Source organism: Microcaecilia unicolor, chromosome 2 (genome assembly GCF_901765095.1).
Source record: "Microcaecilia unicolor chromosome 2, aMicUni1.1, whole genome shotgun sequence".
NCBI lineage: Eukaryota > Metazoa > Chordata > Amphibia > Gymnophiona > Siphonopidae > Microcaecilia > Microcaecilia unicolor.
The window spans coordinates 546,046,996-546,071,899 of NC_044032.1; the positions used below are offsets into that span (position 1 = coordinate 546,046,996).

The 24,904-nt window shown below is 42.0% G+C and overlaps 1 protein-coding gene across 2 annotated transcripts in view; it reads right to left on the minus strand.

Moving 5' to 3' along the window:
- Positions 1-3,048: 3,048 nt before the first annotated feature.
- LOC115462635 (BTB/POZ domain-containing protein KCTD8-like) overlaps positions 3,049-24,904 on the minus strand; it is a 417,331-nt gene continuing 395,475 nt past the window's right edge. The window contains exon 2 of one of the 2 annotated variants that reach the window (XM_030192628.1): positions 3,049-3,509. In XM_030192628.1, the coding sequence (XP_030048488.1) occupies positions 3,049-3,509 (461 nt within the window). The remainder of the gene's footprint in view (positions 3,510-24,904) is intronic. The other variant, XM_030192629.1, reaches the window with a different exon arrangement.

Consider the following 24,904-nt stretch of genomic DNA (forward strand, 5'->3'; position numbering starts at 1 on the left):
ATTTCCAGTGAACGTAAATATTCAGTTAGCTGGTTATCTTTAAACTGGCACAGATAGAGAGGGTAATACAGCATACACAACAAGTATACAAACAACAAAAGCAACACTGGGCCTTCAAGACTGGGACACTTAAAATTCTTTATTGATGACCCGACACGGGCCATGTTTCAGCACCAAACAGTGCCTGCCTCAGGGGTCAAAAGGGGTACTTGAAGTCAGTTCAGTGCCCCAGCTTGTAAATAAAAAATCGCCGTTCGCCGCAGTTGTAGAGCTCTTCACAGAGCTGCATCTCTGCAACTGCTGCGAACGACGATTGTTTGAACTTTGTATCTGGATCTGCTTCCTTCTGTGTGTGTAAGTCAATGGCATGGCATGACCTGCTTTTCCAAGGGCATCTTACAAAATACTCTGTAATGTCGCATTTAAATGCATTTATTTACTTCAGCTATAGACCTGGTATAAAGGGTATGCCCTACATTTAGGCCCATCAATGCTGGTTTATGCTGATAATCTAAAAGAACAGCTACATATGTAAATATCTTATAGAATAGCTTGTGGAAATTTGGTGCCAAAAGTCTGGTGACCTGTTAAAGAATTGCTTCCCGTATCACTTATAAGATGGACAAATTTTTAAAAACGTATTTTTGCACGCAAATCAATATTTTACCCTTGAAAGTGGCTTTGAAAATTACTCTTCCCAGTATTAGCGAGAAAACATTAAGGGGTCCTTTTACTAAGCTGCGGAAAGCATGTGGTAAACACTAGCTTGTGCTTGCCATGGGTTAAAAAGGCACTAACACTACTGAATGACACACTCAGGCATCCCGTGGTACTTTCAGAATTGCTGCGCACTTCCCATGCACTATAAAATATATTTTATTTTTAGCACTGGGGTGTGTTTGGAGACAGAGAGCAGGCGTGCCCTGCGTTAATTGGTTAGCGCATTTGGGGGGTCCTTTTACAAAGGCACGCTAGCGGTCTTAGTGCATGCTAATTATTAGCACATGCTAAATGCTAGAGACACCCACAGAAATATATGGGTGACTCTAACGTTTAGCATGTGCTTATTTTTAGCACACGCTAAAAAAGCTAGCACGCCTTTTCAAAAGGACCCCAGGGTGTGCTGACCGATTAGTTCAGAATCAGCTCGGGAGCCCCTACTGCCTATAAAACACGTGGTGGTGAGGGCTCCTGAGCATGGCCATTAATGGAAAAAAAATTGAGGCCATTTTACAGTCATGCTAAAATTGGCCTCTGCATGAGAAACCCACACAAATTGCACAGACCAATTTTTAGCGCAGCTTAGTAAAAGGGCCCCTAAGGAAATATACATACATACAAATAAGAGACCATGAATAAGGCAAGAGAATCTGTCAGATCTATTCTAATCAGTGCATGAAAATCTTTTTTGTTTGTTTGTTTTATTCTAAATTATTTGACTAAAATTATAACAAAAATGTAAGACCATCACATTTGTTATCACAATCTGATGTTCATCTTGCATGTCACAAAAACAACCCTGACAAGCACTAGTAGATGACCATTGATGCAGTGGTAAAACAATAAAAAGGCATATTTATACCATCCTTAAATACAAAACACCATATACATCCATACACAACCAAAAGTACAGATTTAGAACAAAGGAAATTTCATCCCTAAAAATGTTTTACATCAATTGCCTCATGTTTCAAGAATATTTACCCAAGCATATCTCTTGCCCCATTTTCTATGTAACATTGTGCTCATGGCGTTCACATTGGGATTGTAGTGTGCTTGGTGGTGGTGGAGGGTTGTTCCTGTTTTGGTTTATCCATAAAAACTTGTTCCTTTTGTATAAAAGACAATGCGAGGCTGTCTAGTTGTCTACCATGTGATGTCTGTACACTTCCTACACATGTCAGGTGTGGGTGACTGACATGGATAGTTGCAACACGTGCAGCCAGTCCTGAAGGAGATGTAATGCTACATCAGTAATGAGGTCATTTGATTCTGCCCCATTAAATGCATGACGGTTCATGAGCTGGCAGCATTAGAATATCCACCAGTCCACTAGCCCCTGTGTCTTAAAAGGGAACATGTCATGAGCTGAAAGAATAAGAGGCTCCAAGAGAAGTAGGGAAAAGGTGGGACCAATCACCAGGAGCAATAGCAGCTGAATATCAAGGGTAGACTTTCCCTTAAATAGCATGGAGGGAAAGAGCCTGAAAGAATGAGGGGGGAAGGATGGAAAGCGATGAGGATGTCTGAGTGGGAGATACAGGATAGCAGATAACTGGAAAAGTGGAATGAGGTGGAGGGACATTGGGAACAAAGATTGGAAGGTGCTGGAATATGGATGGAGGGGGCTACATTGGAACTGATAAAGAGAGAGACATACAATGGAACGCCGAATGGAAACTAAAAGTATGCAAGAAGACTTGGATACTGGAGGGTAGATGAGATTGGGAGACTAAAGAGATTAAAGAGAGAGTGAAAGATTGGGAGACAGTGGAAGGAGTAGAGGGGGCAGGTGGAGACTGTGACAGAGTTGAGTGGAAAAGAGAGAAAAATGTGGCCTTCCTGCTGTTCTATTGGGAAGAGGTAAGAACCTCCACTACAGTTCAATCTTCCTAATTCTTCTCTCCTCCTACCCCCATCAAATTAAACATTTACATTCTACCTTTCTATCTAGTGCAAGGTAATAGGCATTTCAAAAGTTCGATTAATTTTTGTTCAATAAGACATGATAAAAGTTCTAAGAATGTCCAAAGGGTTAGAAAATGATAACACACATATGGCTATGGATTAAAGATCATGATATTTGAACATGCACATTTATTTTCATCATCATCTATAAAATTTTCTAGGATGTATGGGGCTTTTTTTTGTACTTCCCCAGAAGTTTTGTATTTCAGACTCAATTCTAGCATCTATCCACAGATAGAAAGAAGCAGGAATTTCTTGGCCTTAGGAGTATAGTATGCCATACAGAGCTCATTTGTAGACCAGTGGCAACTTAGATGTTAAAAATATTGGAAACGCTACATAGATTGGACAATTACTGTACTATAACCCATATTTATGCAGCAGTTGAGATTGCCAAGGACGCTGGCGTTCTGGAAAATAATCTGGAATCTTAATTTTTTGAAAATCCTGAATACATCTTTTCATCTCTTCTTCAATGCTCAGCTTCTCAGACACTTTCTTTTTGGAAAGATTTGTTTCTCGAGATTTGCTGATTAAAGTCTGAAAGAGCTCACTGTTTCTACGTTTGTCTGGTGGAGGCATCCAATGTACTGGAGGCTTCTTTGAAGGACGATCCAAAGTTAGAGTATTTGGCTGATGGGAATTAGGCTGTGGAATGGTAGATGTGCTATCCTGTGGGGTGCTAGCCTCAGACTGACTATCACAACTAGAGGTGGACAGTTCATTGCAAGAAGTCCCACTTTCACTTCCTTTGTCTGTCATTTTCTCCTCTTTCTTCTCTTCACGTTCTTGTTTAGGTGATACTGTTCTCTGTGGTGGTCCTAACAAAAAATATATATATATAATAAGTAATATAAGCATATAAGTTCATGCATGTAATATCATAGGCATGTAATATCATAGGCATGCAATAAGGCTTTGTTTCTTTTTTATATAAAGTAAAAAGGCAATCCTATAATGTAGGCAGCCTCATTTACATGCCCCTTGAGTGCATAGATGTCTAGAATATTAGCATATGCATGTGTATAGACTTACCCACATAAATGCTATCAGAGCACCTAAGCACAATTCTGCAAATGCCCACGTAACTTGCATAGTACATATTTGCAAGGAGTGTGTATTTGCATGGGCAGGATATAGGCATGGCTCCCAGTTACACAATACCCCCAGATTCTATATAGCGCGCTTAGTGTTCCGCGCTGAAATCCAAGGGGATTCTATAACAGCATGCATAACTTAATTGGCTTAACAAGCCAATCAGCATCATTAACAGTACTTAACAAGCAATAATGAGCACTATTTGGCAATAATTAGAATTTATGCGCAAAAATTGCTGTGTATTCTTTAATGCAGAGTGCCTAACTTTTAATGTGCACAGGCAAAAGAGGCATGTTTATGGGCATGGACATGGGCATTCCAAAATTTATATGCATAGTTATAGAATATGACCCAGTGCGCCTAAATCTAGGCGCCAGTATTTACTCTATATTTTAGTCAGTGTAAATGGATGCATGTAGTTTTAGGCTCTAGAATGTCAAAGCCAACTAAGGGTATTCTATATGCCTCACCTAAACCTAGGCACCACTTATAAAATATACTTAGGCGAAAATATTTTCTGCAAAGATTATTTAGGCGCCTTATATAGAATCCCCCCCATAGGGTCTTATTCTATAAAGGTTATGCTCCTAAATTTATGCTTCTAACTTTATGCTTTTAAATTATGAGCATAATCTATTTTGGAGCATAGGTTAGGAGCCTAAATTTAAGAGCATAACCTTTATAGAATAAGGCCCATAGGGAGGAACTGTATAAATAGTGCTCAAAATTTGTACCTGGAAAAAAATCGGTGTTAAGCGCAATTCTATAAAGGGTGCAAGTCCTTTATAGAATCGTGCTTAGCACTGATTCCCATGCCTAACTTTGGGTACCAGACTTACACCTGCTGAAACCTGGTGTAAATGCTGGCACCCAAGTTAGACACGTTGAGGCAAATTTCTTTAACTTCGCACGGAAGTTTTCATAACACCCCTCACACACCCATGGCAATGTCCCCTTTTGAGTAGGTGACATGCCTCATAGAATAGTGCACAGCCAGATGCATGTGCAAATTTTAATGGGTGCCAATTAACTTCAATAATTGGTTGTTTGCACCCAATTATTGATGTTAATTGGGTCACTAGCCAATTAATTTCCATACACCTCTCAAGAGCATGCCCACATTTTGGCACACAAATCTAGATGCAATATATAGAATCCAGGGGATAACTTACAGAATACTGCCACTTTTTAAGTGCCCACACTTACACCAGATGTAACTGTAGGTGATACAATGAATGTTAGGTGCACCTATACTGGGTTATCCTATTATTCTTTAATAGAATCTGGGCACCCTTGGAGTGCCTAAATGAAGACATCCAATGTAGAACTGCCCCCTTACCCATTAATTTTATAAAGTTCTGTGTCCATCTGTGCGACTAGCATAAAATTTGCACATGCCATTTATAGAGTAGGGTCAGTTACGAGCATAATTTAATGAGCTAATTAGCTGCTAATTAGCATTAATAACCAATTAGTGGCTATAATTGGTGCTAACTGGTAGTAATGAGCGGTTATGATTGTAACTAAACCCCAGACTCATAGCAACAAATGCTAGAGGGTCCTTGTTCTTGGCTATAATTGGTGCTAACTGGTAGTAATGAGCAGTTATGATTGTAACTAAACCCCAGACTCATAGCAACAAATGCTAGAGGGTCCTTGTTCTTGTAACCCTCTTTAAACATCTCAATTTAGACCTCCCCACCAGACCACCCAACACCCATAACCCATCTACATGAAAATACTTAGATGGACCTTCCATAGAAATCTGACAACCAAGCAACCCTCACATGGTCCATATTATACTTGCTAAAATAAAATACAGACACACTCTCCATATACCAATCCACACGAGGAACCCCCCTCCCCCCCAAAAAGAAAAATATAAGTGGGGAAAGAAGAAACACACAAAAGGGAAGTACTTGCTTTTAACGTTGGATGATCCTCCATACTTCAGCGTGGGGGTGGGGGGGTGGAAGAAAGTGGCCTAAGAGAGCAGCTGGGCTGAGAGCCGACCTGGACCGAATCGCTCAGTGCCGTGCCCATGCCGTTCACAGTAGCAGCAAACAGTGACTTGAGTCCTGAGAGCAGTTGTGTGCCGACCGGATCACTCACTTGCATTCACAGCTGCACTTCTGTGGACTCTGCCACAGCTTTTTCACGTGGCTGAGCTGTTACAGAAGTGCAGCTGTGATTGATCAGGGAGCCATGTCTGGCGCCTAAAAGGAGGCTCCTGATTGGCTGACTCTGGGAATAACTCAGACTCTGTGTAAATTGGACGTCACCATGTCCAGCCATTTGGGAACCCCTTTTTAGGTGCAAGACAGAGGAGGACTGGTTGTTTACTGCGCATGCAGCAAACAGTAAAGCCGACTGAAGGAACACTGCAGCATTCCGAGGGGGGTTCCAAGGGGGGTTCACCCTGTCTTCTGTTTCCGTCCAACCTCCTTGGCTGATACCAACTCCTGTTCTCAATCTAACCTCATTGTTCCTCCCCATACATCCCTCAAACCTGCTTTTCTTTAGCAGGGAGCGCCTGCAGCGATAGCAAGCTGCCTGTGTCAGTACTGAATGTTTCCCACCCTCGCATACACAGGAAGTTGTGTAAGAGGGGCTGAGCAGAAGGAAGCATTCGGCGCCAGCTCAGGCAGCCTGTGATCGCTACAGGGCAGCAGGGAGGGGCGTCGCTAAAGAAAGCAGGTTTGAGGGACCGAGGGGGAGGGGGTAGTGAAAGCGAAAGTGCCGAAGCGGTGTTAGTCCATGCTGCTGTATGGTGGAGGCCCAGCACCAGCAGAGGTAGGCGCCATTTTCATGTGAAATCTGATTGGGGGAGTGGCTGCTCCCCTTCTGCCCCCCCCCCCCTTGAACTAAAGTAGTCCACTTGAGTAGGCACAGCTCCTTATGACAAGTGTACTCATTTTTTTAAGAACATCTACTGCGATCTGTAGTTTATGTATGCTTGCTAATGAAACAGCACTGATTGCTAATCAGACATTGACTTGATGGAAATCCAAACCGAGAATCAAAAGCGGCATAACAATTATCACTGAGAACCCAAAAGACATTTAAAGCTTGACATGAAATTAAACATCTGCAGGGAGAATATTAACTAATTGTGATACATTTATACGTCCGATAACTCTGCATCAGCCAAACACATTTATCAATTCAGAAATTCTATATGTACAAACATCCATCATAACACTATGAAACTGAGTATTTAAATCTGAGTTGGGTTCTTAGGTTTCAATAAATATTTTTTTATAACCAGATCAATGGTCATAACTTATTAAGAACACTACTTTATTTTCACTATTGGTGATTTAATTCAGTTTGGCATAAAATCACTCTTTCATTTTTTTGTTGGTAATCAATAGAAATAAAACATGGAAAAGAAAATAAGATGATACCTTTTTTATTGGACATAACTTAATACATACCTTATATTCTTTTCCATGTTTTATTTTGTTTTATTTCTATTGATTACCTTTAAAAGTGGACTAACACGGCTACCACACCTCTCTATTTTTTTGTTGGATATTTTTATAAATGTCAAAATCCATTATTGTGGATTCCACATGCTAATTGCCAATATTTATGCAGTGTAACTCAAAGTGTCTGCATTAATGCAATACAATATAATTAAATTTATATTTCACTGCAAATCATTCCTGGATCAGTGTGGATTACAAGATATAAAAAAATACTAGGCCAGTCCTAGGAAGTAACTTCAAAACTGACAAAATACCACCATAGCCTAAGTAGATAACTCAAGCAATTGATTAGAAATATATAAAAAATAAATGTGTTTGTAGTAATTTATAAAACTTCAAATAATTTGAAGTCAATCTCAGTTCAGAGAGTAATGAATTCCAGCATTGTGTTGAACTATACGCAAAGCCCAGAGTATGAATTGATTTATATTCACATCCTGTAATGTAGGAAACTGCAATAAACCTTGGTCTCTTAACCTAAATGTTCACGCCATTTTTCTAACCACAAGCAAGCCCACCAGGTATTCAGGGACCAAACCATAAAAAATCTTGTGTACTAAAGTACATAATTTAAATTGGCAGTGAGCCTTCATTGGGAGCCAGTGAAGGCTCCTCAGTAGAAGTGTAACATGATCCACTTTCCAGTTACCAAAAATTAATTTTGTTGCAATGTTCTGCAGCAGCTGCAGATGCCTTAAAGATGATTTAGAACAATATGTGTAGACTGAGTTACAGTAGTCAAGCTGAGGCAGCACCAGTGCCTATACTACTACTCGAAAACATTCTTGACTCACACAATTTTTTATGCGCTGTAACTGTCTCAGCTTGACAAAAGCCCTTCCAGTAAATTGATTAATCTGATCCTTCATAGTTAATTGACTATTCAAAATTATCCCTAACATTTTCAAAGGATTCCTAACACAAATTGTGTACCCAAGATCATTTGTAGTACGCTAAGGGGTTCTTTTGAGGGAGGGGTTAGACAAAGAATTTTTGTTTTATTTGTATTTAATTTGTGCCTATACCTAGATGCCCATTGTTCCATCAGGTAAAAACATCTGGTAATTTCTTTAAAACCAGCCTCAACAAAATTTGGTAGCTCATGAATTATTATATCATCTGCATACAAATATATATATAATCCTTAACCAAAAAAAACTTTCCCAAGGTTGTCATTAAAACATTAAAAAGTATTGGGGAGAAAGAGAACTTTGGGGGTTGCCCACTATGGGGGACCATGAATCTTATTCTTCTTGCTCCTTCTGGACCTTATAGACCCTTCTTCTACGGAATCCCTCAAACCACTGGATCACTGGACCTGTCAAACCAAAACTATCCAAATTTTCCAGTAGGATATAATGGTCTACCAATTCAAATGCACACACAATTCATCCATTTTTGCCTGTGTATTATTGGGGAAATTCTATATATGGCACCTAATATTAGGCGCTACTTCTGGGACAAATGTTCAGTGCAGAAAAGTTGCTGAAACAGGGAAGGTCCTGCAGCGGCCCCGGCGTCCTCGACCTGCCTCTAAAAAAGGAACATCAGACCCTGAAGAACTCGTATCTGAACAGTCACCTTCTTCACCTTCAAGAGGGGGGCAGGTTGTGACAATCTCTTTGTTTAACCAGGTATAAACTACCTTCCTCTCATAGTCTTTTTCATCCCTTTGAAACTTTTTTTTATTTTAGATTCTTGTAAAGAGTGTCTAAACGAATATCTTGCTCTTTAATTCTTCATGTTGTTTATTGAAGGTATTTAATCCACCCTGTGCTTTCAACGCATCCAGTGTTTGTTGTATCTCATTATTGATGGATATAGCCGTCTCTTTGGTTTTGTCAATAATCAGAACCATTAAGTCGAGTGAGCACTTATTCAGAATGTCTGCCCAATGAGTAAGAAAATCTGCTTCATCCAGGAACATCTTTTGTGGTCTCATGATGCACAGAACCCTTGGTATGAATTTTCTTTTACAATATTCAATAAGTGTGGCACCGTGCAATTCTGCTCGTACCAAACGCTTCATAAGGGTGAAGACCGCCAACCATGACATGGAGAGATCCACAGAAGGGTCCATCTGCATTAGAGATGATCCTTTGTGGGTGTCTGTGACATGCTCTGAAGAGAAGCTATGTCCAGTTTTCCAGGATTGAGTTGCCATAGTAGCCTCTAAACAGTATATATAGATGTGATCTAAACAGTATTAAGAGGAAGAGACACCCCTGGCATCAATATAACAGAAAAATTAATGGGATTCTCTCATGAACAGTAAGCTTACCAGAAGGGTATTAATCTGGAAGGAGGAAAAAGCCTTGAGAAGTTCCCAGCCGTAAATTATATGCTGCAGAAACTGGACTTCCTCATCATCGGCAAAAAAACCTCCTCTCAAAAAAACAGTAAAAACAGCTTGACTTTAGCTTTCTATAACAAGACACAGTAAACATAACTTAGCTTTAGCTGCAGATCTGTTCTCTTCTTGCTAACAGGGTCTTCAAGATGACACCTAAATGCAATGGTGTGAAGGCTGAAGGAGGGCATACACATGAGTGTAGACTGGACCCACCAAAACTGGCTTATGCTAGCATCTTAGAATGGAATCTAAGGGATCCTTTTACAAAGGCACACTAAAAAATGGCTTGTGGTAGTGTAGGTGTGGGTTTTGGGCGTGCACCGATCCATTTTTTAGTGTGCGTGTAAAAAAAGGCGAAAATGGACGTGTGGCAAAATGAAAATTGCCGCGCGACCTTACCGCCAGCCATTGACATAATGGTAAAGACTCACACGGTAACTGGGCGGTAATGACCTACACGTGCCAAATGCCACTTGGCGCATGTCTGTTACATGCACCTGAAAAGAAAAAATAATTTTCTTTTGCGCTTATCGGACGCGCGCCAAAAATGAAATTACCGCAACAGCCACGCGGTAGTCAGGCTGTAACTCCATTTTGGTGCACGTTGGGCACGCATAGATGCTTACGCGGCTTAGTTAAAGGACCCCTCAGTGCCTAGGTTCTGTTAAATAGGCATCTACCTAGGCACCTAGATTCCACTATAGAATACTAGCATAACCTAGTATCAGCACACCTAACATATAGGCACCTGCAGTCACACCAGCCCTAGAATTGGTGTAACTGTAGATGCCTAAATGCAGTAGCTATGGACTTAGCTTACACTATGTATGTAGAAGCCCCATCCATGTTCTGCTCCTGTGTACACCACCTACAAAAGTTATGAAGGTATTTGCAGAAAGGCGCTTAAGAGGCCTGCTAGCATTTAAGTGGTTGTCCCCCGGATTCTAGATAGTGCGACTTAAGTTGCACACATAAATCCGGTTGTATTCTATATTTGCAAGTGCTATTTAATTAGTTAACAAGCCAATCAGCCCTGATAATTGCAATTATTGACACTAATTGGTATTAATTAGAATTTAAGTGCACAACTGTCTAAGCATAGTCTGTAGTGTGATGCATGTAAATTCTAAGTTGCATAGTTGAAAAGGGGGTGTGGCCATGGACGTGGAATGGTGGGTTCTGGGCATTTCTCCAATCTATGTGTGTTGTTATAGAATACTCTTGGTCCATGCTTAATTTAGGCAGAAGGATTTACACTAAGTTTTACTTGGTGTAAATGCCCATGACTAAATTTAGCAGCATAGATGGGAGCTCGGTATATTCGATAATCCACGTGATTTAGGCTTAGTCTATAAAGTATGCCTAGATTTAGGCGAAGTTTATAGAATATGCCTAGGCATAACTTTTTTCCGTGTGGATTTTTCAGGCACTATATATAGAATCTATTCCTATATGTGCACATAGGTGAGTAAATGCTAGTATTCTAAACATTTACTCATGCAACCATGCAAAAATGGGCACCTAGGTTAAAGAATTGCCCTTTATGTGTGAAATGGTTGAGCTAACAGTGCACACCAATTTCCATGTTAATTGTTTAATACATTTTAGTAAGGGGCCCTCAGGGACCTTTTACTAAGCAGAAGTAGGGCTAATGTGTGGGTAGCATGTACCAAATCGGCACTGCGCCTGGCGGTAACTGAAGTTGGCACGTGCTGTTTCCCATAGTAGAGGCAATGAGGCATTTCCAGCAGTAATCAGCAGCATGGCCACATTGGCATGCGCTGCGTGATTACCGCTTAAGTAGCGTATAAGCCCTTACCACTAGATCAATGAGTGGTGGTAAGGGCTCAGGCAGTAAATAGCCGCTCACTACTTTTAATTTTACTGCATGGCTATTTACTGCCCCATGAAAAATAACCTCTTTTACCAAATGCAGTAAATGGACCTGCGCACGCCAATTACATGCATCCACACAACTGCAGGCCACTTTTTACCGCAGTTTAGTAAAATGGCCCCTAACTGAATGTAAAAACAAAACTAATCTTATTTTTTTTATATCTTAAAAACTAAGAAATCATCTCGGAGTCATAAAAACAGCAAAATGTAACTTTCTCCATGGGGTGTCATGTGTTCCATCTCACATTCGTTTCAATCTCACATTTATCTTATTTATTGCAATATTTTTTGAACTTCCCACAGTGACTTCATACTGTTTTGTCACATTTATGAAAAATGACTTATAAAATATATTATAATAGATCATCTGGTTACAGTGCATGCTTGTATATGGGTCCCATGTGGTACATTTTGAAAGGGAAACTACCTAAGCAGCTGCTCTTTGAAAACAACCTGTAAGTATGTGTATATAAATGGTATGTAAACTTTGCATCTGCTTTTTCTACCAGTAAGGGACAAAATTGTATGTGAACACTTGGAAAATCACAAAATACATGTTTAAATCTTAAAATAACTTTTAACCGGCAGAAATAGGTAAAAAGTGTCTGGGATTATACAACCATACACACGTGTAAGAAATGTAAATATCATCAACGCATTAAACTAACTTTACCACATATTCAATATAATTACTGTTCCAAATGTAGCATTTAAATTATGCCAAAAGTGATGGGTACCCAGGGTTTTTAATATGCAATTAATTTATCTCTAATTTAAAAAAAATTACTTGTCACTATTTTCAAAAACATATTGGGCCTGATATTCAGCGGTGGGAAGCAGCACATTTGATCTGGTACAGGAGGTAATGGTGCGGGGGCCACTTGACAATAGTGATCATAACATGATCAGGTTTGATATAAGCTCTGGAGTAAGTACACACAGGAAATCCAATATGTTAGAGGAGTAGCTGCAAAGGTCAAAAATTTACATCAGGTGTGGTTGCTGTTCAATAATACCATCTTGGAAGCCCAGGCCAGATATGGTCCGTGTATTAAAAAATGAGGAAGGAAGGCCAAAGGACAGCTGACATGGTTAAAAAGTGAGGTGATGGAAGCTATTATAGCTAAAAGAAAATCCTTCAAAAAATGGAAGAAGGATCTGACTGAAAATAATAGGAAACAGCATAGAAATGACACTTCAAATACAAAGTGCTGATAAGGAAGGCAAAGAGAGACTTTGAAAAGAAGATTGTGTAAAATCTTTTTTTGGTATATTAGAGACAAGAAGCTGGAAAAAGAATCAGTTGGACCAATAGATGTCAGAGGGGTAAAGGGGGCACTCAGGGAAGACAAGGCCATAGTGGAAAGATTAAATTAATTCTTTGCTTCAGTCTTCACCAAGGAATATGGGAGAGATACCAGTGCCAGAAATGGTATTCAAAGTTGACAAGTCAGAGAAACTTAATCAAATCTTTGTAAACCTGGAAGATGTAATGGGGCAATTTGCAAATTGAAGAATAGCAAATCACCTGGACCAATGGTATACATCCCAGAGTACTGATAGAATTGAAAAACGAATTTGCAGAACTATTGTTAATAATATGTAATTTTTCTTTAAAATCAAGCGTGGTAGCAGAAGATTGGAGGGTGGCCAATGTAACATGAATTTTAACAAAGTTTCTAGAGGTGATCCAGGAAATTAAAGGCCGATGACCCCGACATTGTTGTCGGGCAAAATGGTAGAGACCATTAGAAAGAACAAAATTGCAGAGCATATACATAAGCATGGGTTAATGAGACAAACCCAACATGGATTTAGTGAAGGGAAATCTTGCCTCACCAATCTATTCATTTCTTTGAAGGGGTGAGCGAGTTGATATTGAGGGGCATAATCGGATGGCGCCAGAGAAATAAATTGCCGGTGATCTATTTTGGCGGCACAGCAAACAGCTGGCCAGAACCGTATTATAGAAAAAGATGGCCGGCCATCTTTTCTTTCGATAATACGGTTTGAAGTGGCCAAATGCCAGAGTTCGCCGGGTTTGAGATGGCTGCTTTTGTTTTTCAGCGATAATGGAAACTAAAAGTGGCCATCTCACCCCCGCCTAAATCCAAGGCATTTGGTCGTGGGAGGAGCCAGAATTTGTAGTGCACTGGTCCCCCTGACATGCCAGGACACCAACTGGGCACCTTAGGGGGCACTTCTAAAAACTAAAAAAATATATACAAATAGCTCCCAGGTGCATAGCTCTCTTACCTTGGGTGCTGAGCCCTCCAAATCCCCCCAAAACCCACTCCCCACAACTCTACACCATTACCATAGCCCTTATGGATGAAGGGGGCACCTACATGTGGGTAGAGTGGGTTTTTTTTTGGGGGGGGGGCGGTTGGAGGGCTCAACACTTACCACCACAAGTGTAACAGGTGGGGGGGATGGGCCTGGGTCCGCCTGCCTGAAGTCCACTGCAACCAACAAAAACTGTTCCAGGGACCTGCATACTGCTGTCAGGGAGCTCGGTATGACATTTGAGGCTGGCATAGAGGCTGGCAAAAAAGGTTTTTATTTTTTATTTTTTTAGTGTGGGAGGGGGTTGTTGACCACTGGGGGAGTATGGGGAGGTCATCCCCCATTCCTTCTGGTGGTCATCTGGTGAGTTGGGGCACCTTTTTGAGGCTTGGTCGTGAAAATAAAAGGACCAAGTAAAACCATCGAAATACTCATTAACGCCACTTTGGTTTTTTCCATTATGTGCTGAAGCCAGCCATCTGTTAGCCATGCCCATGCCCGCCCATGTCCCGCCTTCGCTATAACGCCGACACGCCCCCTTGAACTTTCGCCGGCTCGGTGACAGGAAAGCGGCGATGGTGCAAAAAAGGAGGTTTCGATTATACCAATTTGGCCGCTTTTGAGAGATCGCCGGCCATCTCCTAAATTGTGTCGGAAGATCGTCAGCAATCCCTTTCGAAAATGCCTGATTGTGTATCTGGATTTTCAAAACACATTGACAAAGTACCTCATGAAAGACTCCTGAGGAAATTAGAGAGCTAAGGGATAGAAAACAGAGAGTAGGGTTAAATGGTCAGTATTCTCAGTGGTGAAGGGTAGATAGTGGGGTTACACAGGGGTTTATGCTAGGATCACTGCTTTTTAACATTTTTATAAATGATCTAGAGATGGGAATAACTAGGAATTAAATTTGCTGATGACACGTGGAGGGGCATAATCGAACGGGGCGCCCAAGTTTTCCTGAGGACGCAATCGCAGGATGTCCCCACAAAGGGGCGGGGAAACCCGTAATCAAAACAAGATGGGCGTCCATCTTTTGTTTCGATAATACGGTCAGGGACTCCCAAATCTCAACATTTAGGTTGACCTTATCTTGTCTGCTGAGCCACCCAAATCCCCCAAACCTACTACCCCAACTGTACACCACTACCATAGTCCTTATGGGTGAAGGGGGGCACCTAGATGTGGGTACAGTGCGTTTGTGGTGGGTTTTGGAGGGCTTGCTGTTTCCTCCACAAACGTAACAAGTAGGGAGGGGGATGGGCCTTGGTCCGCCTGCCTAAGTGTACTGCACCCACTAAAATTGCTCCAGGTACCTGCATACTGCTGTCATGGACCTGAGTATGACATCTGGTGCTGGCAAAAAATATTTTGAAAGATGTGACAGGGGGAGTTAAGGGGAGGTCATCCCCGATTCTCTCCGGTGGTCATCTGGTCATTTCAACCACCTCTTTGTGCCTTGGTCGTAAGAAAAACAAGACCAGGTAAAGTCGTCCAAGTGCTCGTCAGGGACACCCTTTTTTTCCATTTTGGGTCGAGGATGTCCATGTGTTAGGCACACCCAAGTCGCGCCTTCGCTACACCCCTTTGAACTTTGGCCATCCCTGCGATGGAAAGCAGTTGGAGACGTCCAAAATCGGCTTTCGATTATACCGATTTGGATGACCCTGGGAGAAGGACGCCCATCTTCTAATTTGTGTCGAAAGATGGGTGTCCTTCTCTTTCGAAAATGAACCTGCAAGTGTCTTTCCAAACTTTAAACAATATGCTCCAAACAGCTACATATATATGCATCCAGGACACAAATCAAGGAATTTATATCACTTAAAACAACAGCTTAAAATAGACAGCAGTTTAAAACAACCAAAGAATAAAATGCATGTAGCCTGATTTTGTATATAGTGTGGAGGTAGAAACTGGGACATTCTAATCAGAATGTACTCAGTTACCCAAGTATTTTACAAAAGGTTCACTGAATGCAGAATCTTTTTAATTAATACATATAAGAACACCACATTACATTCTGAGCTCTGTAAACTGTAACCAGATTATTGAACTTTTTTGTCACACACTATTTAGCTCCCCTTGAGTTGTTTAACATGTATTTAAAAGATGTTACAAGTTTCTCCAGAGATAGTGGTTATTAATAATTTTTTATTATTTGCCTAGAGGATCAAGGGTGATAAATCAAGAAAGAGCACTGGATTCAATTAATCCACCAGATAGCCTGGATGTTTCTAATTTCTTAGAGGCACAGCTAGATAGTATTATTAAAACAGCAATGCTGTTTAGTTACTTTTCTGTCTGAGTAACAGAAGATGCCTGTTTGAAAGCATATTTTCCTTAAACAACATGTACCTTTTTGGGGACAAGCTATTATGATGTTTCTTGATACTGTGAAACCTACTCAATTGAGAAAGAAGGCTTTCTTGCAGCTTAAGCCTAAAATAGCAATTCTAGAAAGGGTGCCTAAATTTAGGCAATAACCCCGGATTCTATATAAAATGTGGCGAGTAGCACACGTTAAATTGTGCGTGAAGCCAATTTACGCATGCTACTCAATTGAGTAACGAGCCAATCAATAATGACAATTGGCTGATAACAACTAATTATCACTAATTGGCAATAATTGGAATTTATGCACACTTCTTTTTAGGCATAGTCTAAAAATATGTGTGTATAAATCCTAATGCGTGTAGCAGAAAAGGGGGTATGGCCATGTGAGGAGTGTGAGAGTGTCAGGGGCATTACTCAGATTTATGCATCTTGTTATAGAATTCGGGTGAATGTGCCTACATTTAGGCTCAGGTAGTTACACCAGGAGCCCTGTTTAATAAGCAGCACTAAGGGTACATGTTTTTTTTAGCATTCACCAATGATTAGTATGCACTAAATGCTAAGTCGCCCATAGGAACATATGGACAACTCTAGCGTTTAGCATGTGCTAAAAATGCTAATGCACCTCGAGCCCAAGGTTTTCACTGGCATAAACATAGGCGTGTTTCCCCAGCCTATATGCTATTCTTTAATGCGTCTTAATATAGATGCACTTTATAGAATAGTGCTATGTGCATTATTCCCATGTGTCTACATTTTAGATGTGATTTCCAGAATCTAGCCCTAACCCCCTAACTGTATAAAAGTCACCAAAAATTACACATGTAAATTTGGGCATGCGCCCAATTTGTGTTTGCAATTTAATTGAATAACAAGCTAGTTAGTGCCAATAATTGATTTTTTTAACAAGCAGTTATTGGCACTAATTAGATTTAATTAGAATTTATGTGTGTAAATTTAGGTGTGGGATCCGAACCTATATTTTACATGCGAGTAAAAAAAGGGGCACAGAAATGGCATGGTCATGGGTGGAATGGGGGCGTTCTTAGCATTTATATGTTTTATTGTAGAATATGGGGAATACGCACCCAATTTAGGTGCATATGTTTGCACCACATTTCAATTGTTGCAAATGACTGTGCATAAAGTTAGGTGCAATTGCCAGTTGTAAGTACTATTCAATACACTGACCTTAATCCCCCTGATATTCAGCATTATTTGACCAGCCAGGAACTGCTCCCGGCCAGTTAAATAGAATTTAGTCAGGTAACCACTAATATTCAGTGGGAGATAGCCGGTTATCTCTGCTGAATATTCGCAGTTAGGGCCTAGCACAGTAGATCCCAAACCTGGTCCTGAAGACACCCCAGCCAGTCGGGTTTTCAGAATATCCGCAATGAATATTCATGAGAGAGGTTTGCATGCAGTGGAGGCAGTGCATGCAAATCTCTCTCATGAATATTCATTGCAGATATCCTGAAATCCTGACTGGCTGGGGTGCCTCCATAACCAGTTTGGAAACCACTAGTCTAGCAGCTAACCGGCTATATCATGTGATACAGATGGCTATCCACAAATATTCAAGCGCTGACTGGTTAAGTTTAGTGGGCAAATTGTACCACAAAAATAGCAATCCTATCTTTGCCTGCTTTTAACCAACCAGCGCTGAATAGTAACAGAGCTGGCCAAAACAACCCATATATTCAATGCTGGTCACCGGAAGCAGCCAGCATTGAATATCCAGGGTCAGCGCCAACTGCAGCACTTATGTGGGTTGCTTCTGTCCGACTAAATATCGAGCCCAATGTCTACAATATCAATGGAGGCAACTCAGCAAAATAAAAGCCTATGTGCCAGTATATACAGTGGGGGAAATAAGTATTTGATCCCTTGCTGATTTTGTAAGTTTGCCCACTGACAAAGACATGAGCAGCCCATAATTGAAGGGTAGGTTATTGGTAACAGTGAGAGATAGCACATCACAAATTAAATCCGGAAAATCACATTGTGGAAAGTATATGAATTTATTTGCATTCTGCAGAGGGAAATAAGTATTTGATCCCCCACCAACCAGTAAGAGATCTGGCCCCTACAGACCAGGTAGATGCTCCAAATCAACTCGTTACCTGCATGACAGACAGCTGTCGGCAATGGTCACCTGTATGAAAGACACCTGTCCACAGACTCAGTGAATCAGTCAGACTCTAACCTCTACAAAATGGCCAAGAGCAAGGAGCTGTCTAAGGATGTCAGGGACAAGATCATACACCTGCACAAGGCTGGAATGGGCTACAAAACCATCAGTAAGACGCTGGGCGAGAAGGAGACAACTGTTGGTGCCATAGTAAGAAAATGGAAGAAGTACAAAATGACTGTCAATCGACAAAGATCTGGGGCTCCACGCAAAATCTCACCTCGTGGGGTATCCTTGATCATGAGGAAGGTTAGAAATCAGCCTACAACTACAAGGGGGGAACTTGTCAATGATCTCAAGGCAGCTGGGACCACTGTCACCACGAAAACCATTGGTAACACATTACGACATAACGGATTGCAATCCTGCAGTGCCCGCAAGGTCCCCCTGCTCCGGAAGGCACATGTGACGGCCCGTCTGAAGTTTGCCAGTGAACACCTGGATGATGCCGGGAGTGATTGGGAGAAGGTGCTGTGGTCAGATGAGACAAAATTGAGCTCTTTGGCATGAACTCAACTCGCCGTGTTTGGAGGAAGAGAAATGCTGCCTATGACCCAAAGAACACCGTCCCCACTGTCAAGCATGGAGGTGGAAATGTTATGTTTTGGGGGTGTTTCTCTGCTAAGGGCACAGGACTACTTCACCGCATCAATGGGAGAATGGATGGGGCCATGTACCGTACAATTCTGAGTGACAACCTCCTTCCCTCCGCCAGGGCCTTAAAAATGGGTCGTGGCTGGGTCTTCCAGCACGACAATGACCCAAAACATACAGCCAAGGCAACAAAGGAGTGGCTCAGGAAGAAGCACATTAGGGTCATGGAGTGGCCTAGCCAGTCACCAGACCTTAATCCCATTGAAAACTTATGGAGGGAGCTGAAGATGCGAGTTGCCAAGCGACAGCCCAGAACTCTTAATGATTTAGAGATGATCTGCAAAGAGGAGTGGACCAAAATTCCTCCTGACATGTGTGCAAACCTCATCATCAACTACAGAAGACGTCTGACCGCTGTGCTTGCCAACAAGGGTTTTGCCACCAAGTATTAGGTCTTGTTTGCCAGAGGGATTAAATACTTATTTCCCTCTGCAGAATGCAAATAAATTCATATACTTTCCACAATGTGATTTTCCGGATTTAATTTGTGATGTGCTATCTCTCACTGTTACCAATAACCTACCCTTCAATTATGGGCTGCTCATGTCTTTGTCAGTGGGCAAACTTACAAAATCAGCAAAGGATCAAATACTTATTTCCCCCACTGTATACATGTATACTGGTATTTCTGACATTGGGCCAGCACAGACACATGTAGCCCAAGATGTCACAGAGCCTGATATAACTTGCTAGTTTGTTTTTTATTTTTTTAAGAAACCTTCACTGGATACTAAGCTTGCAGCAAATTATTGTCCAGTTTCCATAATTCAATTCCTTTCCAAATTAGTCTTTCAACAGCTTCTTACTCATATAGAATCAGTACATTGTTTACATCTCAGGCAGTCTGGTTTCCATGCAGGCCACAGCACAGAAACAATTTTTCCTTATTATTGAGTGAAATTCATAGGAATCTTAAAAAAGGCCCGATTACTTTACTGGTATTGTTAGATCTATCTTCTGCATTTGATCTGGTTAATCATTCTTTTTTATTATAATGATTATCATCAATAGGCATTTCTGGTACAGTTCTGAGTTGGTTTACCTCTTGTCTTAAAGATTGTAGTTTCTCAGTTACTACTTCTTCAACTTGTTCACTTACTTGTGGAGTACCATGAGGTTCTATATTGTCACCTCTTTTATTTAATATATTCTTGGGTCCTTTATGTGTACTCATTCAGTCATTTAACATTTCGGCATATATTTATGCCAATGATATCTTGTTGGTCTATCATGTTGACCCTATCACTTTGGACCTGCATCCTTTGCAATCTTGTTTGGAAGCTGTTGTGAATTGGTTAAGAGATAATCATCTTCTTCTCAATGTGGGTAAGACAGTGGTATGTTGGGTCTCTGATCATTTGCTATTACCCACAATGGTCCTGATTCTCTTTGGCATTCCACACCCTCTGGTGGTTTCTTTTAGTATTTAGGTGTCATTGTTGACTCCAGTCTTACTTTTGTGAAACAGATTTTGTCTATTTTTAGAACCTTTTTTGCACTAAGAAAATTATATTCAGTTTATTTATTTCTTTATTCAAATATATTACATCCTCTATATCATGCTTATGTAACTACATGATTAGATTACTGCAATGTGATATATGCTAGCTTACCACAATCTGCTTTAAAGAGGCTTCAGTTCTTACAAACTACAGCTGTACCAAGCCAAGCCTAGAGGAGATCTTCCAGCCTATTTTCGAAAGAGAAAGATGCCCATATTTTGACCCAAATCGGGAGATGGGCGTCTTTCTCCCCTGTGCGACCAAATCGGTATAATTGAAAGCTGATTTTGGTCGTCTTCAACTGCATTCTGTCGCAGGAATGAACAAAGTTGACGGGGGGGGGGGGGGGGGGTGTCAGAGGCATGGCGAAGGCAGGACTGGGGTGTGGTTATCGGCTGAGCAGAGATGGGCATCTTTAGCTGATAATCGAAACAAGAAGGGCATTTTTGACGAGAATTTGGTCCGATTTATTTGGACCTTTTTTTTTCAGGTCTAAGTCCCAAAAAAGTGCCCCAACTGACCAGATGACCACTGGAGGGAATTGGGGATCACCTCTCCTGACTCCCCCAGTGGTCACTAACCCCCTCCCACCAAAAAAACCCACTTTAAAAACTTTGTTTTCCAGCCTGTATGCCAGCCTCAAATGCCGTACCCACCTCCATGACAGCAGAATGTGTTCTATCCTGTGACAGCCTTTCCCTGGTTCTGATGTGGCTCTCGGGTGAGTGTGACACCTTTTCTGTTATGCGCACTGCAGAGTCACATCAGCAATGCATTGTGGTGGGTGTAGGGTATTGGGCTCCGTGCAGTGCTTTTTTTGTAGAAAAAAAGGTGCCGGTACTCATTATGGGCGGGGTCACCACATATGGCTCCACCCCTATGATAGCCACACCCACATTAACCACACCCCCTATACCAGCCATGGCACATATAAACAGACATCATTGAAAATATTATAGTACTATAGGAGAAAAAAATAACGTGATTTTTTTTCATGATAAATAATCTCTGTAAGCTCTTACAGCTCCAGTATACCCAATGCAAAATAAGACAGCCAATGTAAATTCTCAAATTGGACATATTACAAACACTAAGATGAAAATAAAATGATTTTTTTCTACCTTTGTTGTCTGGTGACTGTTTTTCTTTCCATATTGGTCCCAGTCTGTGATTCTGCTTTCCTTTGTTTTCGCTTAACTCTTCTGTGCCATTTGTCATTTTTGTCTCCTTTTTCTTTGCTTTCTTCAATATTTTTCAGGCTCTCTCTCTGTCCAGATTTAATTCATTCTTACTATCCATTCTTTAATTTCCTTCATCTACCTGTGGCTTTTCATCTTTTCCTCACCCTTGTTCTCCCCATGCCCCTTCCTCTTATTCTCCAGTCTTTCTCTATTCCCCTTTTCCATCCAGCAGCTCTGCTTTCTCTCCCCATCCTTCCAGTGTCTCCCCTATTTCTTTCTGCATTCTTCCATCCAGCGTCTTCCCTCTTTCTCTCCCCATCCTTCCATGTTTTTCCCCCTCTCTCTCCCATCCTTCCATCTGTTTTTCCCCCTCTCTCTCCCCATCCTTCCATCTGTTTTCCCTCTCTCTCCCCATCCTTCCATCTGTTTTTCCCCTCTCTTCCCATCCTTCCATCTGTTTTTCCCCTCTCTCCCCAATCCTTCCATCTGTTTTTCCCTCTCTCTCCCCATCCTTCCCTCTGTTGGTTTCCCTCTCTCTCCCCAATCCTTCCCTCTGTTGGTTTCCCTCTCTCCCCAATCCTTCCCTCTGTTGGTTTCCCTCTTTCTCTCTCTCCCCAATCCTTCCCTCTGTTGGTTTCCCTCTTTCCCTCTCTCCCCAATCCTTCCCTCTGTTGGTTTCCCTCTTTCTCTCTCTCCCCAATCCTTCCCTCTGTTGGTTTCCCTCTTTCCCTCTCTCCCCAATCCTTCCCTCTGTTGGTTTCCCTCTTTCTCTCTCTCCCCAATCCTTCCCTCTGTTGGTTTCCCTCTTTCTCTCTCTCCCCAATCCTTCCCTCTGTTGGTTTCCCTCTTTCTCTCTCTCCCCAATCCTTCCCTCTGTTGGTTTCCCTCTTTCCCTCTCTCCCCAATCCTTCCCTCTGTTGGTTTCCCTCTTTCCCTCTCTCCCCAATCCTTCCCTCTGTTGGTTTCCCTCTTTCCCTCTCTCCCCAATCCTTCCCTCTGTTGGTTTCCCTCTTTCTCTCTCTCCCCAATCTTTTCCTCTGTTGGTTTCCCTCTTTCCCTCTCTCCCCAATCCTTCCCTCTGTTGGTTTCCCTCTTTCCCTATCTCCCCAATCCTTCCCTCTGTTGGTTTCCCTCTTTCTCTCTCTCCCCAATCCTTCCCTCTGTTGGTTTCCCTCTTTCTCTCTCTCCCCAATCCTTCCCTCTGTTGGTTTCCCTCTTTCTCTCTCTCCCCAATCTTTCCCTCTGTTGGTTTCCCTCTTTCCCTCTCTCCCCAATCCTTCCCTCTGTTGGTTTCCCTCTTTCTCTTCTCAATCGTTCCCCCCCCCCCCCCCCCCGCGACACTCCGGGCGAGTCCTGCACTTAGTTTTTTTTTTAAAGACTCAGAACGTGCGAACGATGCAGCCGGCAGCAATTGAAAGAGGCTGTCTGGGCTGGCGTCTGCGTCGGAGCTTCCCTCACCCTCTGCGAGTCCCGCAAAACAGGAAGTTGTAACAACGAAGGCGGGACTCGCAGAGGGTGAGGGAAGCTCCGACGCAGACGCCAGCCCAGACAGCCTCTTTCAATCGCTGCCGGCTGCATAGTTCGCACGTTCTGAGTCTTTAAAAAAAAAAAAAAACTAAGTGCAGGACTCGCCCGGAGTGTGGCGGGGGGGGGGGGGCGGGGCGGGCAAAAAAAGGTGCCGGTACGCTGTACCGTTGCGTACCGGCACAAAAAAAGCACTGGCTCCGTGATTCCAGTAGCTTGTGTTAACTGCTCACGATGATGGTGGTTGGTAGGCTCTACTCCCATGGTGCTTTTCCCCCTGCTTACTGGGTCAGAGTGTGCCCTGTTTTGTTTCCGGTAGTCCATGAGGTAGTGGCCATTTTTGTAACACAGTTTTAGGTCCCTTTCATGTGTTAGCCACGTTACAGCACTTAATTCTTCCCTTGAATGTTGCTGAAAGAGGGCGATCAAGGAAGACAAAGACGTAGCAGAAAGACTGAATGAATTCTTTGCTTCGGTCTTCACCGAGGAAGATTTGGGTGGGATACCGGTGTCGGAAATGGTATTTCAAGTGGACGAGTCGGAGAAACTTACTGACTTCACGGTAAACCTGGAGGACGTAATGGGGCAGTTCGGCAAACTAAAGAGTAGCAAATCTCCTGGACCGGATGCTATTCACCCTAGAGTACTGATAGAACTGAAAAATGAGCTTGCGGAGCTACTGCTAGTGATATGCAACTTATCCTTAAAATCGAGCGTGGTACCAGAAGATTGGAGGGTGGCCAATGTAACGCCCATTTTTAAAAAAGGCTCCAGGGGAGATCCGGGAAATTATAGACCGGTGAGTCTGACGTCGGTGCCGGGGAAAATGGTAGAGGCTATTATTAAAAACAAATTTACAGAGCACATCCGAGGACATGGATTACTGAGACCGAGTCAGCACGGCTTTTGTGTGGGGAAATCTTGCCTGACCAATTTACTTCAATTCTTTGAAGGAGTAAACAAACATGTGGACAAAGGGGAGCTGGTTGATATTGTGTATCTGGATTTTCAAAAGGCGTTTGTCAAGGTACCTCATGAAAGGCTACAGAGGAAATTGGAGGGTCATGAGATAGGAGGAAATGTCCTATTGTGGATTAAAAACTGGTTGAAGGATAGGAAACAGAGAGTGGGGTTAAATGGGCAGTATTCACAATGGAGAAGGGTAGTTAGTGGGGTTCCTCAGGGGTCTGTGCTAGGATTGCTGCTTTTTAATATATTTATAAATGATTTAGAGATGGGAGTAACTAGCGAGGTAATTAAATTTGCTGATGACACAAAGTTATTCAAAGTCGTTAACTTGTGACAGGATTGTGAAAAATTACAAGAGGACCTTACGAGACTGGGAGACTGGGCGGCTAAATGGCAGATGACGTTTAATGTGAGCAAGTGCAAGGTGATGCATGTGGGAAAAAAGAACCCGAATTATAGCTACGTCATGCAAGGTTCCACGTTAGGAGTTACGGACCAAGAAAGGGATCTGGGTGTCGTCGTCGATAACACACTGAAACCTTCTGCTCAGTGTGCTGCTGCGGCTAGGAAAGCGAATAGAATGTTGGGTATTATTAGGAAAGGTATGGAAAACAGGTGTGAGGATGTTATAATGCCGTTGTATCGCTCCATGGTGCGACCGCACCTTGAGTATTGTGTTCAATTCTGGTCGCTGCATCTCAAGAAAGATATAGTAGAATTGGAAAAGGTGC